Source organism: Neolamprologus multifasciatus, chromosome 12 (genome assembly GCF_963576455.1).
Source record: "Neolamprologus multifasciatus chromosome 12, fNeoMul1.2, whole genome shotgun sequence".
Taxonomy (NCBI): domain Eukaryota; kingdom Metazoa; phylum Chordata; class Actinopteri; order Cichliformes; family Cichlidae; genus Neolamprologus; species Neolamprologus multifasciatus.
The window spans coordinates 8857745-8882549 of record NC_140450.1 but is presented as its reverse complement, the minus strand read 5'-3'; the positions used below and the strand labels follow the sequence as shown (position 1 = coordinate 8882549).

At 38.6% G+C, this 24805-nt stretch overlaps 2 protein-coding genes and 1 non-coding gene across 4 annotated transcripts; 2 read left to right on the top strand and 1 right to left on the bottom strand.

Annotated features, from left to right (window-relative positions):
- The first annotated feature begins 1389 nt into the window (after positions 1-1389).
- Positions 1390-1461, top strand: trnac-gca (transfer RNA cysteine (anticodon GCA)). The gene has a single exon. It is a non-coding gene; the product is annotated as a tRNA-Cys (tRNA).
- A 321-nt stretch (positions 1462-1782) lies between these two features.
- LOC146506397 (alpha-N-acetylneuraminate alpha-2,8-sialyltransferase ST8SIA3-like) lies at positions 1783-12193 on the top strand. Its single transcript, XM_085178866.1, has 4 exons — positions 1783-2322; positions 4971-5093; positions 7045-7602; positions 9470-12193. The coding sequence occupies exons 1-4, from the start codon at positions 2165-2167 to the stop codon at positions 9750-9752; spliced, it is 1122 nt and encodes a 373-aa protein (XP_085034992.1). The 5' UTR covers positions 1783-2164; the 3' UTR covers positions 9753-12193.
- LOC146506396 (ras-related protein Rab-27B-like) lies at positions 7913-24789 on the bottom strand. Of its 2 annotated transcripts, XM_085178868.1 has the most exons (6): positions 24557-24789; positions 23517-23689; positions 21851-21936; positions 18763-18866; positions 18500-18623; positions 7913-17349 (listed from the first exon to the last, which is right to left on the bottom strand). In XM_085178868.1, the coding sequence occupies exons 2-6, from the start codon at positions 23667-23669 to the stop codon at positions 17160-17162; spliced, it is 657 nt and encodes a 218-aa protein (XP_085034994.1). In that variant the 5' UTR covers positions 23670-23689; positions 24557-24789; the 3' UTR covers positions 7913-17159. The 2 variants fall into 2 exon arrangements, with proteins under 2 accessions (XP_085034994.1, XP_085034993.1); XM_085178867.1 differs by having other exon boundaries at positions 23517-24789.
- Between the last annotated feature and the right edge of the window lie 16 nt (positions 24790-24805).

Genomic DNA, 24805 nt, shown 5'->3' with positions numbered 1-24805 from the left:
CACTGTGTGCAGTCATACACAGGGGGGGGATAACTCAGTGGAAGAGCACTGCAGATTAGACTGTCTCCAGTTCAAATCCAGATGTCTTGTTGTTTGTGTTACTGTTTAACAATCAAAATCGACAATATCAGGTTTGTACTACGGGAACTCTTCAGCTTAAACTATATATCCATCTATCTATTTATCTATATAATTCTTGTAGTACAAACCTGATACTGTCGAGTTTGATTGTTTGTTAAACAGTGATACATGGCGCATATACATGGCCAATAAACACAATTCTGATTCTGATATAAGAAAAAAAAAAGGGGGGGGGGGGGGGCATCCGGACTTGAACCAGAGTCAAATGCTCTACCACTGAGCTATACCCCCGGGCTCTTTAACAATGACTGCTATTGTAGAGAGTCATTGAGAAGCACACACTATTCAGTTCAAATCTGGTTCAAATCCAGATGCCCTCTTTTAGAAGACTGCCTAGATGACAAAATCACACTCTGCAGATCCATTAATCTAATAGCACTTAGGTCTATGAAAGAGCAAAAGTAAATCCTTCCTGCCTGTCAACCTGTAAAAACATCTCTGAAAGGCAGATAAAATTCTTAATGTCAGCTGTTGTCCAACAGTGTCCAAAGAATCAGGACATGCAGAGGCTTTATTGTCATCGGCGTAACTTTGTGCTGAACAGTGGGAGTGTCAAGATCTTGGTCTAAATAAATAAAATCAACAGCCTATTTATGCAAGATAATTCATAATTTTATTGAGGAGGGGGGGTTATATTGGTTGGGTCTGATTATTGGGGGGGGGGGGGAGGGGGGGTCATGACCCCTATAGAAATTACGCCCCTGTTTATTGTGACAATAAAGATGTTATGATATGTAAGCAGGTGATCTGCTCCTCTCACACTTTTTAGCATTTATTTTTTGTTCTTAATCCTGACCTGCGTTTGCTTTTGTTTTGCGTACATTTCAGCATCAATAAGACAGTAAAAGTATTAAAGAGGGTGCAGAGGAAATTCAAGCAGTTAAAACCCAATATATAAAACCCATTCCATTAACTTTTTGTATGGCCGCAGATTGTTTTCACCCTAATAAATTACTCAGCTTTTACCTGCATTTCACTTGAGCTTCAGTGTTGAGATTAAATATCAGAATGCAAAACCACTGAAAGATGAGACAAGTTCCACACTGTGTGCAGTCATACAGGGGGGTAGCTCAGTGGAAGAGCACTGCACTGATTGTCTCCAGTTCAAATCCAGATGCTGTTGTTTGTGTTACTGTTTAACAAACAATCAAAATCGACGGTATCAGGTTTGTACTACAGGAATACGTTAGATTGAATAAACTGTATATATGTATATAAACAAACAATTTAAACACGTGAACGGGAATAGGGGGTATAGCTCAGTGGTAGAGCATTTGACTGCAGTTCAAGAGGTCTCTGGTTTAAGTCCGGATGCCCCCTGTGTTAAATGCATGCTGCAGTCTATTTACTACTCTGTTTATTTAGAGGCTGTTAGGCATTTACCATCTGACAGCAATACCTGTACATAGTAAGTGAATTGATGAAGTAGCACTGGTGGCCCAGAAAGTCTTGTACAGTAAGAAAACTCCATAAAACGAAAATACAGTTAAAATACTAAAATGTATGCCCTGCCGGGATATCGAGATTAAATTCCAGTGCGCATGACTTAACTTATTAGACTGATGCTCGGAACTTTTAAATCTCCTGCCAGTCCCATTCAACTAATTACCGAACAAGCGTCTCTTTGTGCCGAAAGCTGCATCAGCGTGAGTGTGAGGGGGTGGGATTGGAGGTGGTGATGCTGCTGGTGCAGCTGGTGCTGCTGAAGTACGCGGCTTGCGGTGGAGCTGTCTGGGATGTGTTGACACGCATTTCTGCTCCCATCTTCTTGATCAACCCGGCAGCCTGGATGGTTTCGAGCCGCAGAGCAGAGGAAGAGGAATGAGCGCGGACCGAGCAGCGGCATCCTTATCATGCAGCCGCAGAAAATCACCACCCGTCCATTTTACACGATTATATGAGCCGATGAGCGCCAGTTTATGTGTGCTTTTCAGACGGGCGGCAGCGCTGTGCAGACCCGGGAATAACAACGCAGGCCAACACCTCGCTGCAGCTACATACAAGGAATGAAAACGCTCCCAAGATGGTCCGCATCGCCAAGGCCCTGGGTTTGGTTATTCTGTGCGTCGCCGTGCTCATTTTATCCCTCATCAGCTACGTGTCTCTGAGAAAAGACAGCCTCTTCTCCTCCTCTAAATACTACATGGGAGGCCCGAGGATTATGTTTCATGCAGGCTTTCGGTGAGTGAGAATTTTTTTTCCATCACAATGAGGATGGATGATCAGATGCAGAATTGGGTTGATGTAAACAGTGTGGCCTTTTGTGCACGACTCCAGACTTCATACTTTACCTTCTATATATACTTGCTGTCTAGGTTCAAACTTTAAGTGGGCCGTAGCTCCCAATCATAATGTCATTCATGCAGTACCTTGTAATTAATGTTAATGGAGTAGGCTATGCTGTTTCCAAATGTAATCATCCTCTTCACATTTGCAAACCTCCATTTAATTGAATAAACATTACAACGTTACTTTCAAAAGCAACCCAATTAATTGGATGACCTATTATAGTGTCTAAGTGTAGTGTCTAAGAATGAATAATTTAGGGTTATTGATCATATTTCAATTGAATCCACCCGTTTTTAAGGCGGACTCTTTAGTTATCAAACCCAGGCAAAGGCTCAGTCTGTCATTCTGACCCAGTGTTTTGAGTTTTGTGAGTTTTGTCATTCTGTATTAAGTTCATTTGCATTCTTAAGATCCCTAGGTTGTCTGTTCAGTGTGGTTGATTAGATTTCCCCTTATGTCTTTGCCCTCTGTCTCCCTTTGTGTGTTTGTGTTTATTTAATTGTGAATTCGTGTGCCCTTTTCCCCTTGTGTTTTATTCCATCATATTTATCGTGTTTCCCCAGCCTGTTATGTCTGTGATCTCCCCGTGATCTCTCTCCCCCCTCCTGTCTGCGTCTCTGTGTCCTTCCTGTGTTACGTTTAAGGTCCGCGTCTTGGGTCAGTATTGTCAGTTCCGTGTCCTCCCTGTCTTGTTATGTGTAACCCTCATCATCTGTGCTCCCCGTGTGTTCCCACGTCCCTCATTACCTTCTGTGTATTTATGTCAGAATCTCCCTATGTTCCGTGTCGCGCCGTCCCTCATGCTGTGTGATCCCCTGTGTTCCTTTCGGTAAAGTTTAGTTTATATTTTCCCAGTCTAGTTTAGTTTGATATCTTTCCTTTGTCAGTAAATAAAGCTGTATTTTGAGTTCATCCCTGTGTGTTGTGGGTCCTGCATTTTGGATCCAATCTCCTGCCTGTACACAGAGATTCATGACACACTCAATAACGGAGAAACATGCACAACATTATTTCAGTTCACCAAATCATCAAGCACTTAAAGTATCATTATTCAGTACAGACACTAGAAAATCACACAAAACAAACTGAGAATAGAGTTGTTTTATGTAAAGGTTTCTGAATTCATACAATACAAACTCTCTTTTTTAAGTGCGCTACTGGAAAGCACAACAGCCTCCATGAAGAGTTGGGAGTTCGCCTTGTAATCGGAAGGTTGCCGGTTCGAGCCCCAGCATTTACCATTTACATGAAAAACTGCATATGAAAAATAACTTTTGTTTTTCCAGCTACCTTGACTATTTGCTCCCTCCTTTTTACTTTTCTTGTAGGATCTCTCTGTCCTCCCCCTCACTCTCCATCCTCCTCACCCAAATAGAAACTGGAAAATGACAAAAATATAATAATATAATAATTATTATAAGAGCTAGCGGGGGATTCCCAGTCGACAAAAAGACAACACACTGCTTAGTTATGCGAATGTGGGTAAAACAGAAGCTACAGCTTTATCATTTTTGGTGAATTGTTATAGTGAATGATAGACAAACTGATCCATATCACTTTATAGCAAACTGAATACAGGCTGCTGCAGGACATAGACAGGTAACATCCTTTTGACTTGCTGTCACCTGGATCTGGAGCGTATCGTAAACAAACACTGAAGCCCAATTTAATCAGAATAGGAATCGAAATTTGTAACAAACGAAAATAATAATGCACATGAGTTTTATAAGTCATGGCAATGTTTTGTTGTATTTCAGTTAAAGTGTGTTTTAATTCTGCATCACTGATTTGTGTCATGTAATTATCTCTTCGTGTTCTTTCTGCTGCAGCAACAAAAGTCTTATTATTCTTGAGAAGCCACGAGCCACGCCTGCGTGTGAGCGCTCTGTATATCATGACATCAACAACACTGGACATAAAACCTGTTTTCATTCTTTCCTGTACTGCTGTCAATAGAAAAGTTAGGAAAATAAACCATTAGAAGATAATTCCAGAAAATAATAATAAAATACGCCACAGTTAATACTAATAATAGTTTTTAGGGGCTCTCTACAAAATAAATAAATAAAATAAAAACCCAAAGGGGTCTAAACTCATTTATGCCTCCTTTAAATCAAACATAAAGCTGTCCAACGTGCTGGACTTGTTGACCATATATACAGAAAAATAACTCAAGGTAACTTACATAAAGGGCATGGAAATGTATTAAGTGGGATTTCCACATGTCCTTTATTAATACAAAACTAGTGCCCAAGTCTTAACATGAATCCAAGTTTTAACTAGAAAATATCTAAATATTTTAATTTTTCCCACTCTCCTCTTTAAAGAGAAAAAACAAACAAACAGTTGAATCATTTGAACATTTTTAGCTGTAGTTATTCTAACCATGAAAGTCTTTTGAGGGGCTGATATGAAAAGCAGATCGACCAAAGTGTGCCAGGAGCAGATCTGATTGGATCTTTCTAAACAGCAGCCAGTATAGCTGCTGCTGTTATTACATGATGACTCAGCTTCCAATGTTTTGTGGACATTAATTTCAGGTCTCAGTTCGCCATGAATTTCCTGGACCCCTCCTTCATCCCCTTAACTAATGCCCTAAACGAAGAGCTCCAAGGAAAACCGTCCAAATGGAAGTTCAACAAGACAGCTTTTTATCAGCAGAGGTAAAAGATTTGACTCCTAACTGAATTCTGCTTGTCTTCTTTGTGAAACTTGAGTATTTTCTGGTCTGGAAATCAGACAGTCTTCTGTTTGCTTGTGTTGTCCAACCAACATTCAAAACCAACAAGTGAATTGTTTGTGTGTCTAATTTTGCATATTTGTTATATGGGATATATATGTATACACACACACACACACACACACATACACATGTATATATATATATATATATATATACAGTGGGGCAAAAAAGTATTTAGTCAGCCACCGATTGTGCAAGTTCCCCCACTTAAAATGATGACAGAGGTCAGTAATTTGCACCAGAGGTACACTTCAACTGTGAGAGACAGAATGTGGAAAAAAAATCCATGAATTCACATGGTAGGATTTGTAAAGAATTTATTCGTAAATCAGGGTGGAAAATAAGTATTTGGTCACCTCAAACAAGGAAAATCCCTGGCTCTCACAGACCTGTAACGTCTTCTGTAAGAAGCTTTTCTGTCCCCCACTCGTTACCTGTATGAATGGCACCTGTTTGACCTCATCATCTGTATAAAAGACACCTGTCCACAGCCTCAACCAGTCAGACTCCAAACTCCGCCATGGCCAAGACCAAAGAGCTTTCGAAGGACACCAGGAAAAGAATTGTAGACCTGCACCAGACTGGGAAGAGTGAATCTACAATAGGCAAGCAGCTTGGTGTGAAAAAATCAACTGTGGGAGCAATCATCAGAAAATGGAAGACATACAAGACCACTGATAATCTCCCTCGATCTGGGGCTCCACGCAAGATCTCATCCCGTGGGGTCAAAATGATCATGAGAACGGTGAGCAAAGATCCCAGAACCACACGGGGGGACCTGGTGAATGACCTGCAGAGAGCTGGGACCAAAGTAACAAAGGTCACCATCAGTAACACACTACAACGGCAGGGAATCAAATCCCGCAGTGCCAGACGTGTTCCGCTGCTGAAGCCAGTGCATGTCCAGGCCCGTCTGAAGTTTGCCAGAGAGCACATGGATGATACAGCAGAGGATTGGGAGAATGTCATGTGGTCAGATGAAACCAAAGTAGAACTTTTTGGTATAAACTCAACTCGTCGTGTTTGGAGGAAGAAGAATACTGAGTTGCATCCCAAGAACACCATACCTACTGTGAAGCATGGGGGTGGAAACATCATGCTATGGGGCTGTTTTTCTGCCAAGGGGACAGGACGACTGATCCGTGTTAAGGACAGAATGAATGGGGCCAAGTATCGTGAGATTTTGAGCCAAAACCTCCTTCCATCAGTGAGAACTTTGAAGATGAAACGAGGCTGGGTCTTCCAACATGACAATGATCCAAAACACACCGCCCGGGCAACAAAGGAGTGGCTCCGTAAGAAGCATTTGAAAGTCCTGGAGTGGCCTAGCCAGTCTCCAGACCTCAACCCCATAGAAAATCTGTGGCGGGAGTTGAAAGTCCGTGTTGCTCGGCGACAGCCCCAAAACATCACTGCTCTTGAGAAGATCTGCATGGAGGAATGGGCCAAAATACCAGCTACTGTGTGTGCAAACCTGGTAAAGACCTATAGTAAACGTTTGACCTCTGTTATTGCCAACAAAGGTTATGTTACAAAGTATTGAGTTGTATTTTTGTTATTGACCAAATACTATTTTCCACCCTGATTTACGAATAAATTCTTTACAAATCCTACCATGTGAATTCATGGATTTTTTTTTTTCACATTCTGTCTCTCACAGTTGAAGTGTACCTCTGGTGCAAATTACTGACCTCTGTCATCATTTTAAGTGGGGGAACTTGCACAATCGGTGGCTGACTAAATACTTTTTTGCCCCACTGTATATATATATATATATATATATATGTGCCAAACATGCTATAAATAAAAAAGGGATGTAGTCGCTGTGATTGGTTTTGGACTTTTTTTTTAACATCTTTTTTTTTTTCCAGGAAAGATATCTTCAACTACATCAACATTCCCAACAACTTTTCCCTTACAAAGAGCAGCGTGCGTGTTGGCCAGCTGATGCACTTTGACTACTCCAGCCACAAGTATGTTTTCTCCATCAGTAACAACTTCAAATCCCTGCTTCCCGACACCTCTCCCATCCTCAATAAGCACTACAGCATGTGTGCCGTGGTGGGAAACAGTGGCATTCTCACCGGCAGCCACTGTGGCCCTGAAATTGACCAAGCCGATTTTGTCTTCCGCTGCAACTTTGCCCCCACCGACATCTACTCCAAGGATGTAGGCAAGAAGACCAACCTGACCACCTTTAACCCCAGCATCCTGGAGAGGTATTACAATAACCTGCTGACCATTCAAGACAGAAATAATTTCTTCCTCAACCTAAAGAAACTGGAGGGAGCCATCCTGTGGATCCCTGCCTTCTTCCTTCATACCTCAGCTACAGTAACTCGGACCTTGGTGGATTTCTTTGTGGAGCACAAGGGACAGCTGAAGATTGAACTGGCCTGGCCAGGAAATATCATGCACGACGTGAACAAGTAAGATCTGATTCTGTTGAGCTTTGCAGGGATGGAGGATTTTTTAGGCAAACCTGGAAACCAATGTGATTTTTCCATAGGCTTTTTAATTATCACAGAAAATGAAACATTTCTGCAATAAAGAAATTTTTATTATGCTTAATAATCATCAGAATTCACAATTTACTGCAACCTTTATAAAGACTATCATGCTATTGTACTGCACTACTGTTCTGTAAGTCTATGAATAAATGATGGTAGACTATAGACCTATCATAGGGCTGTAGTTTTAAAGTTTATACTATGGAACACAATGTTAAAATAGCTAAAGCTTCTGTTAACCAAAAACCTTATTTCCTTATTTCAAACCACACATCCACTGAAAAATCCCAGGTCAACCAGTCATGCAAAATCCTCAATCAGTTCCAGGTTCCTGCAGCTCTTTATATTCACATTCCTTGTCACCCAGTTTCTGCTCTCCACCTGTTGCTCAGAGAAATGTTTATCGGTTAGGTGTAGAAATGCTTTCTAACTTTATTGACTGAACAGAGAGGTTTATGTCACACTGAAGAAAAAGAAACAAAACAAAATAAAACAGGCTGCTTTTATTGGCAGCCAAAAAGCCTAAAAACAACTTAAATCCATGAAGAAACATCTCAAAATGAGAAAATAACATAAATCCCAAACACAGAAATCTAGCAGAGAAAACACAGGGTTTGCAAAAACTATAATCTTACTAACACCAAAAGGAAAGACAGCAACTAAATACACAGTACGAGTGAAGGGACACTAACAAAGCTGGGAAAAGAACAGAGGAAGGCAGTAAAAACACACTCACACACACACACACACACACAGACAACCACCTGAGGATATGACCTTCAAAATAAAACAAGAAATAAGTGAAGGAGGGACCAGGACAAAACTCACGCAGACAAAGAAGTGCACACAGGAACACAGGATGCACATGCAAAAGGAAAAAACAGGATAACAATAACTGGAATGCCAGTGATGTTTTAGCTCATCCGACTCATGATCCATCACAATTGACAGGTTATTGTAATATGTGAATCACAGAACCTATAAGTTTTGTTGTTATTGTTTGGCTGTATTACACAAACTAATGAGAACTGAAATCCACTGAGAAGTCAGGGAGGCTCCTAAACAGGACAAATGAATCGTGTTTCACTAAAATGTGACCAATACTCTGGGAGCAAGTAAGTGATTCTTTGAAAATGCATGTGACCTTGACCTTGATCACATTCAAGGAGGCCCATTTGTTGATCATTGCGCAATCTCACAAAAACCTGCGTGGTAATCGTGAAGGAATAATAATTATTATGAACTATGAAATGGACAGATGGAAAGACACCTGGCCGCTGTCCTTTGGCCAGATGAGCTAAAAATCAGAGAGTTATTGGATGTCTTGTTAATATGTAACAAGTAAAACTGAACCACAGGCAGTACAAAGACCAATTTAATCCACCGCTAATATGAAAGCATTGATATGACAGCACCGACTGATGTAAATGTGGGAATATTGTGGGAGTATTTCTGAAACCCTGGTGTCACCAACATGGTAGTTTTATTTAAAGTGTGGCAAACACTAAAAGCATGACCACACAGGCCTATAATTGGTTGGTGAATGACTGGTTGTACTTTAGTTACATCAATACTTTTGTTAAACCGCTTGATTTAAAATGGAAAATCTGCACCTCCATCTTGACTATTTGATTTAAAACTCATTGTGGTGGTGAACAGACACAAAATCACAAAAATTGTATCACCATCCAAACATGTATGTGCTTAACTGTACATTACATGATAAAATGTTGAACAGACAACACAAAGTTACAGTCAATTTGTGATCTATTTGTTTTCTTCTCAGATACTGGAAGACTAAAAACCTCTCTCCCAAGCGTCTCAGCACTGGTATTCTCATGTACACGCTGGCCTCAGCCATATGTGATGAGATCCACCTCTATGGCTTCTGGCCCTTTGGCTGGGACCCCAACACAGGCAAGGATCTGCCGTACCACTACTACGACAAGAAAGGGACCAAATTCACCACTAAGTGGCAGGAAACCCACCAGCTGCCCAGCGAGTTCAAGCTGCTCTACAAGCTGCACAGGGAAGGCGTTATCAAACTCAGCTTGACGCACTGCTCTTAGACATTCGATGAGTCCGGGATGGTTTAAGACGTGACTCCAGAGACCATTACCGACATACATCAGCTCAGTTCAAACTTCTGTTGTGGCACACATGATAAGCATGATAAGTGTTTAGGCAGTTTATCATCATCCTGCAAACACACACTCGTGTCACGTTGTAATTTTACATGAAGATGTCAGGCTCACTCGAGCTGCAGATCCCAGCGTTGTTATTCATTCAACATGTTGTGTTCGGCACCACAGTTAGGGGCTTTCATGCAGCTCAGTTGCTTTCATTATTCTCCTTTGCATGACTGCTGGCTAAATAGTTTGAGCCAAACAGACATCTATTTTAACTGGAGTCTACGGGGGATTCAGCTGTGGGGACGCAGTAAATTTCCACTTCTGCTTGAAACAGATCGATTAATCACCTTTACAACAGTATACCAATTCTGTACACTGAAATCACTGCCTAATCTCAGGGAAGGAGTTAGATCAGTGTTTTTTGTAATCAGATTTAATGCCTCCAGAGAGGTGCGGTTCCTGTTTTCAGGCCTTTTCCCCCACGAGGTGTCAGACAATCTGCACTGCTCTAGAAGATGGTATTTGTTTACAAGATTGTACTCTATATAAATATATGTGTGTCTTTTTTCTCTGTAGACAGCCTGACTGTCCACTTCAAAAATTTTTGGAATAATAATCAACATTCCAACAATAAGCCATAAATTCATGGAGAGGTGTTTTGTGATCATTAGATCAGAACTGCAGAACGTGTTACCGGCCTTCATTATGTAGGTGTTGAGAAAATGAGACATTTCCAAAATCTACCAACAAGACTACGAGGATAATTTTCCATCAGTAACAATGAAAATATATGTAATGGTAAACTTACTTGATTTAGGATCAAATTTAGCCAAGTAATTTCTGATAAGAGATCATCAAGTTTTGTTATCATCATGTATAAATGAACCGATGTTTACAATTAAAATATCAAAATACATGACAGACTGGAGCAACAGCTCCATCTACTTGCCAATTCATGATTAAATCCCAGATTTCTCATTTGTGGGATAATAAAGGTTTATTCTAGGTTTATTCTATTCTATTACCAAGTTTGAATATTGTACCTAAGCTAGTTTAAAATTTAGCTTACTAAATTGGGACCTCAGGAAGCCACTGGTCAAACCCAAAACATGGTAATCCCTGACCTAACCACTCTGTAAAACTGCAAATCTTTCACACATTGTCTAAAAATATTTACCCGTGCAGATACAAGATGCTATTTTGTGAGTTTTAAAAGATCTGCTAACGAAAATTTATGATCCTTCAGAAGAGCCAAGCTATTTATTTCCGCTCTTTTACCACTCTTAATCAAACCTAAGTTATTAGGTAAAAATATTTATTTCACAGTTAAAGGCACCTGTGTTGCCAGATTGGGTTTTCCACACAGTTTTAAGCTTAACCTTGATGGTTAAAATTATGTTGGACAAAATTTAGGCTGTTTTGGGATCCTTTTTGATGATTTAAAAAATATGCATTTTAAATAATAGTTCACAATAAAAACCCAAGAGTGTACGTATTTGACCTAATCCGAAATTGTCACAACGGACTGTCTGCCATGACGCGAAATACTAAGACTTTATGTTCCAGTTGCTGCTATGTTATGTCAGATATCAGTGAGAAGATGCTGCCACAGTGGGTTAAATGTATACATATATAAACTACAGAAAGGAGTGGGAGAGTGAGGTGAAGCATCAAAGCTTATATGAAAAATAGTCAGTCATGCTGTTTTTAAATAAACAGTCTGAAATATTTAAAAGTATAAATGTACCTACTATATAAGTGGGTAGAGTGCGTGGATGCCTGGGTGCGCTAAATTAACTATGGGTATGTGCAAAATGGAGCACAGATGTGCATGGATTGTTACTTTGGTTGGTTTTAAGTGATACGTGATAATTGTTTGTGGTTGACAACAAGTGTTTCCCTGCAAACTGACAGGAAGAATAGTAAAAGAGGCTTCTGCTTCTCTCCCTCACACTCTCTTGTTTGCGTTTGTGTGTTGATATAAGGATTTCTGTTGGGAGCCATTGGGAGCCATTGGGCACCAGCGTGCATTGCTCTTGAATGTGGTGCAGTGCAATGGTGGATTGCTACTTACTCCCAGAGTATTGGTGAGATTTTAGTGAAACAAGGTTAATTAGCCCTGTTCAGGAGCCCTGCTGACTTCTTAGTGGATAAATGAGTACTTGGTAAATACTTCAGAGGGTTAATTACACCAGCCGTTCCCAACCCCGGGGCCACGGACTGGTCCCAGAGTCGTTTGGTACCAGGCCAATGGAGTTGAGACTTGGGTGTGATTTATGGAATTTATGGTTTTCAGGTTTGTTATCGGTTTTATCGTTAACTTGGTTTTCCTGGGTCTTTTCCTGTGTGTTATGAATAAATCTTCCTTTTTTTTGGTACCAGTACTGGGTTTATTTTGTTGTATTTATCCGCGACCCCTGAAAGACTGGTGCGTGAAAATATTGTCGGCCATAAACCGGTCCATGGCGGAAAAAAGGTTGGGGAACACTGACCTACACAACCAAATGCCTGAAGTGTTCATGAGCAACCAACCAACTGCTAAAAAAAATGCTCAGTGAGGAAGTTGTATGTCTACCTTAACTGTACCAGGAATTGAACTGTTGAGATTAAGAATCGCTTTTGCGAGGGTGTCCTAGGCCAAAATAGAAAGCACTGACCTAGCAACCTTGTGGAAATATGTGAAAATGTTGGTCGTTTCCAAACAGAAAAACCCCAAATCATCATTAGTAAAGACTTTATTATTGAGCTGTAACATATCTTCCAAATCTGAACGGTTTTGTGGTTAGCACACTGTTAGCTTAAAGGGAGTTGTGCATAGTTGATTATGCTAGCCTACTTAATGCTGTTTAGTGGAATGTAGTTTTGCTTTTACATGATATAATTTCAGATCTTGTAAGTTTATGTTTACACATTCAGATTGTTTCTTTTTCTCCTGCCTAAATGGAAACATTAGGGAGCTAATGTTAGCTAGCTAGTTACATGAGAGAGTCTAAGTGGGTTATGATATTTATTATTTACTAACAACATATTTATGCAACATGCTTCAATAAGAATGCTTAAATTCTCACTTAGTAAACACAAGCTTGGTTTAACCATACAAACAAATGTCAAAAATCATTTTTGACCAGGGGCTACCAGACTCGGACCACCTTGTGATGTAAATCATGGCTCAAGTGTGGCTTAAAACATCAGGAAATAGAACTTTTTTAAATAATAACCGATCTTGAGGTTTCCCACTATGTCCAAAATACCCTGCTGACGATTGAACTTCACTATTTATTAGACAGCTTTTGTTGATTGAAGAAATGTTCTTTATTCCTACCGTAACTGTATCAAATTCAATATTCGTGATGCAAGATAAAATGAATGAATGTTATATGGCTTATTGCATCTTGTACAAACAGCATGAAATATTTAAGTGGTAATGCATGTGAGGCACTAACAGATCTTTTAGGCTAGTTTTATACAACCTTTTTGAAGGGTAAAATTTAGTCATTTGCTATTGTTTGTATTCCTGGTGGTGTATTCCTTAAGAATATCACTGGTGTCTTTGTATGAGAGCTGTTTGAAGGCTAAAAAGAACGCTGTATTCCACATGGGACCAAACTTCTACAGATCAACTTAAAAATGAACAAGCTTTATTTTTTATAACTGTAGATAGTCCTGGGGTCTTAAACAGTCCACCTTATCATGCCAGACTGAAACAGACTGGTGGATATGTGGCTGAGGAAGACTGGACCCAAACAATAAAAGCTGGCCACATGACCATCCCATGACTCTGCAACATGTGCTCCTTGTTGCAAATTCCAGCTTAGGCTGAGGTTTAACACACAGAGAAATGCAGTCATGCACATTTACCATATGTAGTGTCTGTTCTTTCGTCTTGTTCAAACGAACTAATTCAAATCGTTAACTTGTGTGTCTAACCTTTAAATCACAGTGCAGTCACGACATTAAAAGCAACAACCATGAAACTGCACATCTTGTAAAAAGACAGCCAAATTTTAGGACTTTGATTGTTATAGATGTGTAAGAATAATTTAAGCAGTCCCTTCACTGAATGTTTTGTAGGTACACCAAAGACCATGTGCTTAAAGTAGAAATAATGGAAACTGATTTGTGAAAGCTCTATGACAACTAATGGCAGTAGACAGTATAAAAAATGAAAGTGGCAGCCCTGCACACCTCCACTGATTTGTAAAGTCTGAATTTGAAGCCTCAAGCTAAGTGTTTTCGCCGTGACCACCTTGGTGTTTTGAGACTGCCTGTGGCAAGTGAGGGCTGGATCTGGCTGAGAAACTAAGTACATGTATGCTCATTGGCTAACGACTTGCAATATCCTGATCATGACTTACAAAACTAACCTATTGAGTTGATTAAGTAATGATAAAAATGTTTATAAATGTCACAGACTGAAGGAGCGAAGGGTGTTTTTCCATATTTCTATGTAATAGGACAGGAAGTCTTTGTGCAGTCAAGGGAGTCGCCCCCTGCTGGATACAAAAGGAATACAAGTTTGAGGCACTTTGGCTTCAGAACACTAGGGTAACCCCACAAACATTTGAGGTTTTTAGGGCTGACACTTTCCTAATGGCCATTGTTTTGCAGAGATTTCCCTAATTAACTACATTTGTAGAATTTCCTTGTAAAGCTATGAATGTCCTCCTTCAGAGTTATTTGTTGGAAATATCCAGTGGTATACTGCTGGGCATTTCCTCCTCTAAAAAAATTTCTCGTAACATTAAAAATCAATGTGCAGAATGTGTGTAAAATATGCTGATGCCAAGAAACTCTGTGATGATTGTATTCCAGTCAGAGTAATATATATTTTTTGTGCATTACAGTATGTTTAAATGACCAGACAGTGATGTGCATTACCTAAACATTAAATGTGTTTATTCCAAATTGAGCACTATACAGGATTTGTTCTTTAACAACCCTTTAACATTTCTGTACTTGTGTTTGATCTGCATGGCGATTTTGTTCCATTATGCTGCTTATGTACATGTTGTATAAAAGTCATAAATCATGTAAGTGACTGTACTATCCTGGTTGTTCGATCAACAGCAATCATCCAAGTAAGAAACCATGTCCTACAGTAAATGTTTTTTGATTATATTCCATGATAAATATGCATTATGTGCCTGCATATACCTTCCATCAATGCCTCAACGTGTCAAATAAACAGTATTTTTCTCTGGTATGAGAGATGGAGATTACAATAATTTTTAAAAAAAGTAAACTAACAACAACTACATAAACTTAATGAAATTGCTGGCTTTGCAATATATTTACACACACAACAATCTTATTCTGCTTAAAATAGTGGCTACACATAAAGTCACATATACTTTACATGTAGAGACATTTTTATTGTCCCCGAATTTCAGCTTCTTGTGTTTTTACTACTCTTCCATGCAAGATTCCTCTATTTCAAGATTCTTAAATGCTCAAAGGTTTTATTGCATAGACTATTTCACACTGTTATTAACCCTCCAACCGTTCCTAGGTGGATTTGCAGTGGTGCTCAGGACACACATAGACTGTATGTAAGTGGCTAGTGAAGTCCTCTTGTGAAGCCCCACACTGGGTATTTTCACCATTGCCATCACACCTTTTTAAAACTACACCTTACCAGCCCAGTGTTGGATCTGACTACAACAGGATTTACAGTTTGTAAATCAAAAATCTTTTATTACAAATATTACATTTTAACATATGAACTTCAGGATGTGTTTAATATAACTGGAAACTGCCACAAGCCCATAAATTAATCAAGAAAATGTTTATTGAGAGCCAAGGGCCTTTCCCCCCCAAAACTTCTTTGGAACGGGAAGTCTTTTTTTTTAATTGGAAGTCTGTATTGGCATTCAAAGCCAGAGGCTATGTCCATCTTTTATATACAGTTAGTGGATTTGGATAATTTTAACTTCCACTTTTAGACAACTTTCCTCACATTATCTGTGACTGAGTGGAATCATTGACTACCAGCTGCCTGAGGCAGCAAAGCAACCCCAGACCAGAAAATTTTCAACATCATGCATCACACTTAGTATGACTTTCCTCTGGAAAGCACCCTTTGGTCTTCTCTTTCCTAGATTTTGTATGCCCAGAGAAGGCTTTTGTCTTTATCAGCATTCTGAGCATCTTTGGAGAGTAGACATGTACGCACTGGCACCAACAGTTACCTGCACATACTACGACTGAGATTTGGGGACTATATTTGCCACTGGTATATGATTTACTTTACAGTGGAATGATTATTTCAAAAGATTTCACAGAATTCTGTAGAAAGTCTGAGAGTTCTTCAGATACTCACACCGCACATTTCAATGACAAAAAGAACAACACACCCAAGATGTCAAAGATTTAAATAAGACAGACCACATGTTTAAATATCACTGCATAAAGTTCTTCAAAACACTAGCAACCCAACCACCCAATTTTACACTTAAAGAAAGATAAATGTATCAGTGTACTTACTTTTTCTATCTGTCTTGTATCTATCTATATTTTTAATCATTTTTTTGAATTATAAAAATTACTCTGGGGCATTTGTTTGAACCCATATCTTTATCTGTGGTGTGTTTGTACAAACATGTCAAAAGAGCCAATATTCGACCTGTTCACAGAGCTGTGTAAGTCTTTGGACCACTATTTTACTTAAAAATGGGAATAAGGGCCAGGAATGTTTTTCAAACATACATATATGGAAATGCAGTTTAAAAGGTAAAAAATTGAGTTTTCAATCGTAAAGAGCTTGAAAGACACAGGTATTGACTGGTTATTTGCCAAGTTGTTTCCTATGTGTAGACACAATACTGGCTCATCTGTTGAGTTGCATATTTTCCAGTGAATGATTATAAGTCAGGCTAAAGTGGCTTAAAAAAATCTTTAGATAATGTGTTAACAGCCAGTGTCCAAAGAAAAACTTTGAATGACCTTCAGAAAGTAAAGACCAACATAATAAGAAAGTTTGGCTCCTTGGATGCAAAATATAAAGAAATAAGGGGTTCGAGACTTTTACATAGTACTGCAGTTTTTTATAAGTGGACATACAGTTGTTTCATTTTGCAGTTTTCTTTTATGTTGTTTCTGACAATACAAAGTGTGTGAATAAATAACACTAGAAGACGAATTTATACTGTAACAATAATAACGCTTTAAATGAAACTTTCCAAAGCTCTTCTCCTTTCATGTACAGTATGGGCTTATATTTTGCTTGGTTTTAGGATCTCAAATGTCTCATTTCACAGGCTGTTGTAGATCTCAAGAAAATGGTAGGATCTCAAAATGCAGTGATATATGGTGTAAAAGAGAAAAGAGGAGCTGGTGGTTGCAACATCAGCAGGCACACCTTCTCCTCCCAGATGCCTCCTCCACTTCATGGCTGGAGACAGGGCTGCCATTGGGTTCTGAGCCTTGGCCCCCGTATGTGCTCTGCTCCATCCTCTTCATCACCAAATTCAGCAGGGTGGTCACCGCCAGGTCCACATCAGCACCCGTCACTGCACTCGTCTCAAAGTACGGGATGCTTAGGAGAATATGGAACAAGAAAAAAAAAACATTAGCTGATCTTAGAAATGATTAGCATCTAAAACTGCTTATTGTTTTACAATCCGAAATAAGTCTTTGCTGTAAAAGTTTTTTTTACAGATCCAAGATCAGGGAAAACTGTTGACCAGCACCATCTTATGGTGACAGAATTAAAACTAGATTTCTGTCATCTTCAAGGAAAAGAGAAAATAATTTCTAATCTGAACTCATTAACTCATCATGAACCTGTGGAAAACACAAACTTCTAAGTCATAGTTACCAGATGAAGCTATATAAATATAAAATGATATTAAATGTAAAATTTAAAAGGATAGCACCAGAGTAGTGATAGCAAACAATTTTAATAAAGTGTCGTTCGTTTTGGTTTGGCTGATGATGTCTTTCTCAGCAATTAGGCTGTAAAAATATAATGATCCCACTGTCAGTTTGTATTTGTTGGTCATGCTGAAAAGCCCCTTTGGGCTCCAGCTTGGAAAATGGGGTCTCGTTTGGGATAATTCACACTTCTGGCTCAAATGAACTCATCAGTTCAGGCAACCACTTTCATCTATTCATAATAATGGATATTGTGCACAAATCAGCAAAAAGTCCAAAAGTTATCCCCTTCTCATCTGTCATTTATAAATCTGTAGGAAATCTAGTAGGACACACTGGATGTCTTTTTTATGTTGTACACTTGGCATCGTTACTAGAATCAGGTAATAATGTATGAAGGCCAAGAGAAAGTTTTTTGAGAGACCTACTAAAATTGGAGAAGCTAAAATGAGTAAAAGCAATTCATAAAATAATAATTTACCACAGAACAATAGCAATAAAAGGTTACAGTAACCTTATATTTAATGTGGTAGAATGTCAGGCTTAATAAGTCTTCTGAATATTAAAAAAATAAAACAGGACATAAGATCAATAAAAGTCATACACAAAACTGTAAACTGCTGTCACATGAAGTTTGGTTATTAATTGAATACCATGGCAGTATTAATAAACAAACAAACAGCAGCCATATTTATGTTTGCACAGAGGGAAAAAAAAAGAAAAAGAAAAAACAAGTATGAAAGTACACTATTATGTCTCTTTATGGGTACAGACATATTTTTATGATTAATACAGTGTTTGTAAGGCCTTACCCATATCTGTCTGCCAGATCTCTGGCTTGCCTGGCGTGAACACTTCTCATGTCTCTGACGTCTGCCTTGGTGCCCACCAACACCACATCTGGACTCTCACAGTACGCGTTGGCCTGCAGCTGACCTGAAACACAGAGGAAGTCACGTAAAGCCTCAGCATACATGAGAAGAAACTCAGAATGAGTCGAGATTATTATCTGTGCAGCAACATAAAACTAAATATATTGATTGGAAGCAGAACAGGGGGCTCAGTGGAAACATACTCATCCAGTTTCTGACATTGAGGAAACTTTGCTGATTGGTCAAGTCAAACATCAACAGGAAGCCCATGGCATCTCGGAAGAAAGCTGTGGTGAGGCTGCGGAACCTAAAGAAAAAGCAGATTTTATAGAAAGCAGATGTCAAACTCACATGTCTAAGCACCTGCTGAATGGATTTAAATACAGTACAACATTCATGGACCCAAGAATCCTACTGGCGTTTGGGATTTCTGTAACTGCATCCCCAGCAGACCCACAAGGCTAAAACTGTTTTTTCTTAGCACAGACTGTATATAAAGGATGGAAGATGTTACTTGCATTGTTTCTAGGAGGTAACTACTCTGGTTCCAAGAAGAGAAAATAGCTTTTAGTTTGGTTTTTCAGTGGCCTCAGCAAAAGTTATTCCAGTTTATGGTCTTTATCACTAGTTTCAAGTCTTAGCGTAACATTAAGTAGGATGATAAAAGCAGAGTATGCTTTAGCCACTACCTTATGAATGTGTGGGTTACTTGATTATAGTCTGTGTACACCTTGTACACATGGTGTCTGGTTTCATAAAGCTATGATGGAGAGGGCTCAAAGAAATAGGACTTCAGTAACAAGTGCGTGACATCAGAGTGGCTACACTAAAGTAAGAACTATGCAGTCCTGAATACACCTTTAATGCTTCTACAGGAAGGTAAGTAGAAGCAGGGGGCTGCTAATCAAATACATTTAATCAACTAATCATCAGCAAGTGTGAGGATCTCATTAAAGCAGAATCAATGCACCCCTCTGGAGCATTGAGGGGTTAGTGTACACACGACTGTACACACAAACACAGTGTACAGTCGAGCCTTAATAGCTTACTTACAACTGGGCTCGTCAGGCACTCTATTTGGCTGCAGTGGTTATTTTTATATTTACATGCTTCCAGCTCCCGTTTCTGGTCGGTGACAACTCGTACTTTTCCATTCTTCTTTTTCTCCCTCCCTTGCACACAGACAGATAATGAGTATGGGAGTCCATTCTCCCTGCAGCACGGACTACACTGCCCATGAGGCTACATCCTTTAGGGCTATGCCTGTAACACTCTGCCTGTTGCCTTCATATTAAATAATTTTTTGAATAATAAAAATATTCCTTCACATCATTGTACGGGCTGCAAGTAGGGGTGACATGGGTTGTAAGATTGAGACACAGACATTAGAGTCTCTTAATGTGATTTGTTTGGGTTCCCACCAGTGTGGAATTACCAAAAATAGAGAGGGCATAGCTTAACATATAAAGCAGGAAAAGACCGCTGTGTAATCCATTTATTTCAACAAAGTAACTGTATTGTGAATACCACCTTTTTAAACGGTACCTGTAACAGAATACAGTTACTCATGTTTTGTATTTTAAATACATAACGCCGGCACATGTATTCCGTTACTCCCCAACACTGAAAGTTTGTGACAATACAATTAGCAAAAGACTGAACAAGTGTGGCTTGTATGGAAGAGTTGTTCTCTCTAAAAAGAACATGTCAGAACAAAGAGATGTCAGGAACAATATCTTTTGGACAGATGACACCAAAGCAGAGATGTTTGTCCATAATGCACAATATGCTGTGTTTAGCTTGGAGGAAACCAAACACAGCATATCAAGGTAAACACCTTATACCACCTGTCAAGACTGTTAGTGGAGGGTTAAGAGTTAAGCTTGTTTTGCAACCACAGAACCTGGGCACCTTGCAGTCATTTAGTCAATCATGAAACCCTCTGCATACCAAAGTATCATGTGCCTGACAGCTAAAGTTGGTTGAAACTAAATGATGCAACAAAACTATAATATCAAACAAATCTACAAAAAAAATGCTGAAAAAGAATCCAGATGCTGCAATGTGTGAAAGTTCAGACAAATATTTTGGCAGGACATTATTAGAGTTGTGCATAAAGAAATGCCAGCAAACCTCAGTGCAGTATTGTAAAGAAGAGTGGCTCAAAACATAACAATGCTGATGCTGATGCAATCATACAAAAAATGATTCAAGTAACTTCAAGTTATGACTGCTACAGGTAGTCCTAGAAGACACTGAATCATGGGGTGTATTTAGCAGTTTACAGGATTGAAATCAGTTGAATGCCTCAATATTCTGGCTCACGCTTCCACACAGATTTTAAATTGAAATATACATTTTGTCAAAACTCTTTGGATTTCCTGTAATGTTGGCATCAGGCCAGAGAGAATTTGAAGTATTTATTTGATTTTAGAGCAAATCAGCAAATTTCAGCATTTGCTTGCATTTAGCTCAAAGCATCAAAGTGCAGCCTCACTGAGTTGCTTGAGTTAACCATTTAAAGTGATTACACAAGAAACATAAATATACATAAACAGACATTAAAAGCACTCAGGACTGTAGTTCAGTTTAAAGTTCAAGCAAACAAGTAAAAAAGCCTACAATTTAAGTTTTTTTTTTTTAAATAGGTTTTTATTCAGTTCAGTTCAGTTTTATTTACATGGTACCAAATCCCAACAAAAGCTGTCTCATTATGCCTTTAAATACTACTGTATTTGTTACCATCAGCGCTCAGGCAAACTCACAAACTTTTGTTTCTACACTTAACTGAGGTATTTAACTATGCACACTTCAATAAGGCCTACTTATAGTTTGTGTTAGCAGAAAAAATGTTTTGATAATAGAATATAAGAGCATATAAACTCACTTTCAGACCATTTATCCTCAGGTTTTAATTTAATTTGTCATAAAAATTAATAATGTATTTAAACTATCATTTTACATGACCACTGGGATTTCACCAAAGTAAGAAATGTTCAGTTTTGCTCAATTACAAAATTGACTTATGGTCATCTTTAATCTTATGAATGATGTAAGAAGAAATCCAGACATAAAAAGTTATATAGATACTTACATGGAAGTGGAAAAAATCTTATTTTCAGGCAAAATCCATTCTGGACATGAAATGGACTACATAAACCAGGTGTGAGGAATTAATTATCAGGTGCAAAGATTTTTAAAATGATAAATAATGTTTTGATGCTCCAGAAACACATTTATTTATGAAATATTAACTATGAATTATGAAACAAAGAAAAGTTTAGTAATTACCTCTCTTGTCCTGCTGTGTCCCAGAGCTGAAGGTGAACTCTGAAGTTCTTCTCAGTTGCCCCATCTACACCTGTCCCCGTATAAACCTAAAGCAATACACAGAGCCCAGTAATCAACCCAAAAAGTTCAAAATACTCGACATCCAAACCAAATTACACAATTTTTGCTTTACGTTTTGTGTCCTTTCTTTGTGATTAGCAGTGGATGGATGCAACACAGTTACACTCATGATAGGAATCAAGCAAAATGTATGATTTGATATAACAGGTCTACTTTATGGACAAAACTCAACATGACCATAGCTGTGTTGGCAACATAATACCACACTAATGTTTTTAGTTTCATATAGATATGTTCTTTTTCTCTTGGCTACAGACTTGACTACAGAGATTTCCATATAACACGTAGCATTTTGAGTATGACTGATTATATCAGGAAAAATACATTTAGGGTTGCTACTTCAGCTTTAAAATCATGGTTACTAAGGATTTACAGGATTTAATTTTGTCCTTTGTTATATTTTTTCAAGAAGGAAGTATTAAACTTTTGGTTTATAATTCTCTATTTTGTTTTAATCATTTCCCTAAGACGAGTTTCGTCAACAGATTGTTATTACCACGTAACTAACAACCTGAGTTATAACACATTTTTTCTAACAGACGATGAAGACAGAAAATAATTTTACCCTCTATATGCATACTTTTTGTTTATTATTGTTTTAAGTAAGAAGAACACTCTCAGATCGAGATCGCTTTTTAGTCCAGTGAGTATTTGCAGATTTTTCTTTGTCTTTCTTTTTTCTTTCTGCTGATTTGAAAAACCAGATTTTGGGGGATCTGCCTGAGAGATTCTACAGTTCTTGTAAAGTTTAAAATAGTTTCAATAAATGTGAAAAGTTCTACTAAAACAGAACAAACCGAACGCCTCAATTTATTGTGACTTATTGCAAGAAATCAGTGAAACAAACAAACAAAAAAGTACAACATATGACTGTTAACACAAAGACAACAAAACTTTTTTAACCTCCTAAGACCCGAACTCTTCCACGACATGCATTTTTAATTTCTCTTTGATATTTGGGTTGATTGGGGCCCGATGAATGTAAAAACAAAGAATTACCAGATTTTCTTTTTTACCTTATTTTTGTTTTTAAGAAAAATAAGAGCCACGTGTGAGGATATTCGTTTAAAATTTTGATAGAACAGTAGCAGTATAATGTCCTCGTAAGTGGATATCAGGCCCATGTAGAGCAAAATTGAGTATTTTGGTCTAAATAACCCAAAATGTGATGTCCACATATGTAGACACCAGGTCCTAGGAGGTTAAATAACATTTAATATTAAAGATGCAGATTTCAGTGGTGGAGATCAATATTGGAGGGAGTCTGGGGATCATCCCTTCAAACATATCTTTCCTTCTTTTATATTTCCTACAATATATCTCCACTAGAATGCTTGACTCTTGACTCTCTTGACTCTGGTGACCCCACATTAACCTGACAAATAATAATTTGTTGTGTACTCTATTAAAAGTTTCTGTATCAAACATTATCTGACAATTATTATAAAATACTTAAAAAGATAAATGTGTAAAATGCTTACCTGGCCTTACTGAGTTTTTGAAATGTTTTTTCCCTATAATTTAAATGCCATTAACATGTACTCACCACTCTCTTTTCCCTGAAGTCGATGCCCACTGTGGTTGTGAATTTGCGGTTGAACTTGTTGTCAGTGTACCTGTAGAGGAAGGTGGTCTTTCCCACTCCCGAGTCCCCCAGAGCCAGCAGCTTGATCAGATAGTCATAGTCCCAGTTAGCCATTGTGCAGCTGAGTGCCGAACCTGCCACAGAGTTGAGCTCACAGTACAACGCTTTGCTGGTTTTCACATGTCCCAAACCATGAGAGTTGAGACACATGTGGGAAAATAACAACTTATAAGGTTAAATTCTTCAACCTAAGCTGCAATTCTCAGTCTGAGGCTGTAGGATCATCACACAGGCTTAGCAGGACGTCATAACTCCCCACTCATTAGGCACTGATCAGAGAAGGACTAGCACATGACTGGAGCTGACTTCCACATGAGCAGTCAAATGCCTCTCCAGAGTTTTCTCTAACTTTGCTTAGCAAAACCCAGCTTGTTTGGCACACAGAAGTCCTTTTATTGACTTAAAGAGCTATGGGCAGACAGCTCAGCAGTGCATGACGCTACTATGTCATCGCAATGCTTTGCTTACACTGTCAGCTGGGGCTAGTCCAGTAAATGGATGACCCTGATGAAGGCCACAAGCCGAAACGCGTTGGTCTATTATTAAAGTTGTTCAAGTGTTGCTGGAGTTCCTGCTTTGTGAATTCTTTTATCCTCTCCATGCACCTTGGAAGCAGGTGAAGTTGTGCCAGGATTTTTTTTTGCTGCTAGTCCAGTAAAGGCAGGATGGGAAATCCCATTTAATGATGCCAAATAGTTAAAAGTTTTTCTTACTCCCTTATGTACTTAAAATTAAAAAAAAAAACATATATTAAAAGAGATATTACCATGTCTTACTCTGTGCAATCAAGTGACAAGGATGCTGCTTAATTAACCCTCTAATGATTAACAAAAAGATTTACTAGATTAATACAAAACATTACTTTAGTAATTTTCTAAATAGTCCAAACACCAATAATACACCCTCAGCACACACAAACCATTAAAACTTTAAAATCTTACCAGTCTATGTGGAGAAAATGAAAACATCCGTTCACAAGTTGCACCGCTTGTCCTTATTAAATAACCACTATCATCATTGATGGTACATTGCATAGCCTGAACCGTTCCCTTGTGTTACATGTGATCCAGGGAGGAGTTTAATACCAGCTGCTGCTGTGTTTACAGACCCTTGTGTTTTCCGCTGTTATTTATGAGAAAAAAGGGCTCTTTGAACACTGGATTGTCTGTGGATTTAAGTGGAAATGGTCC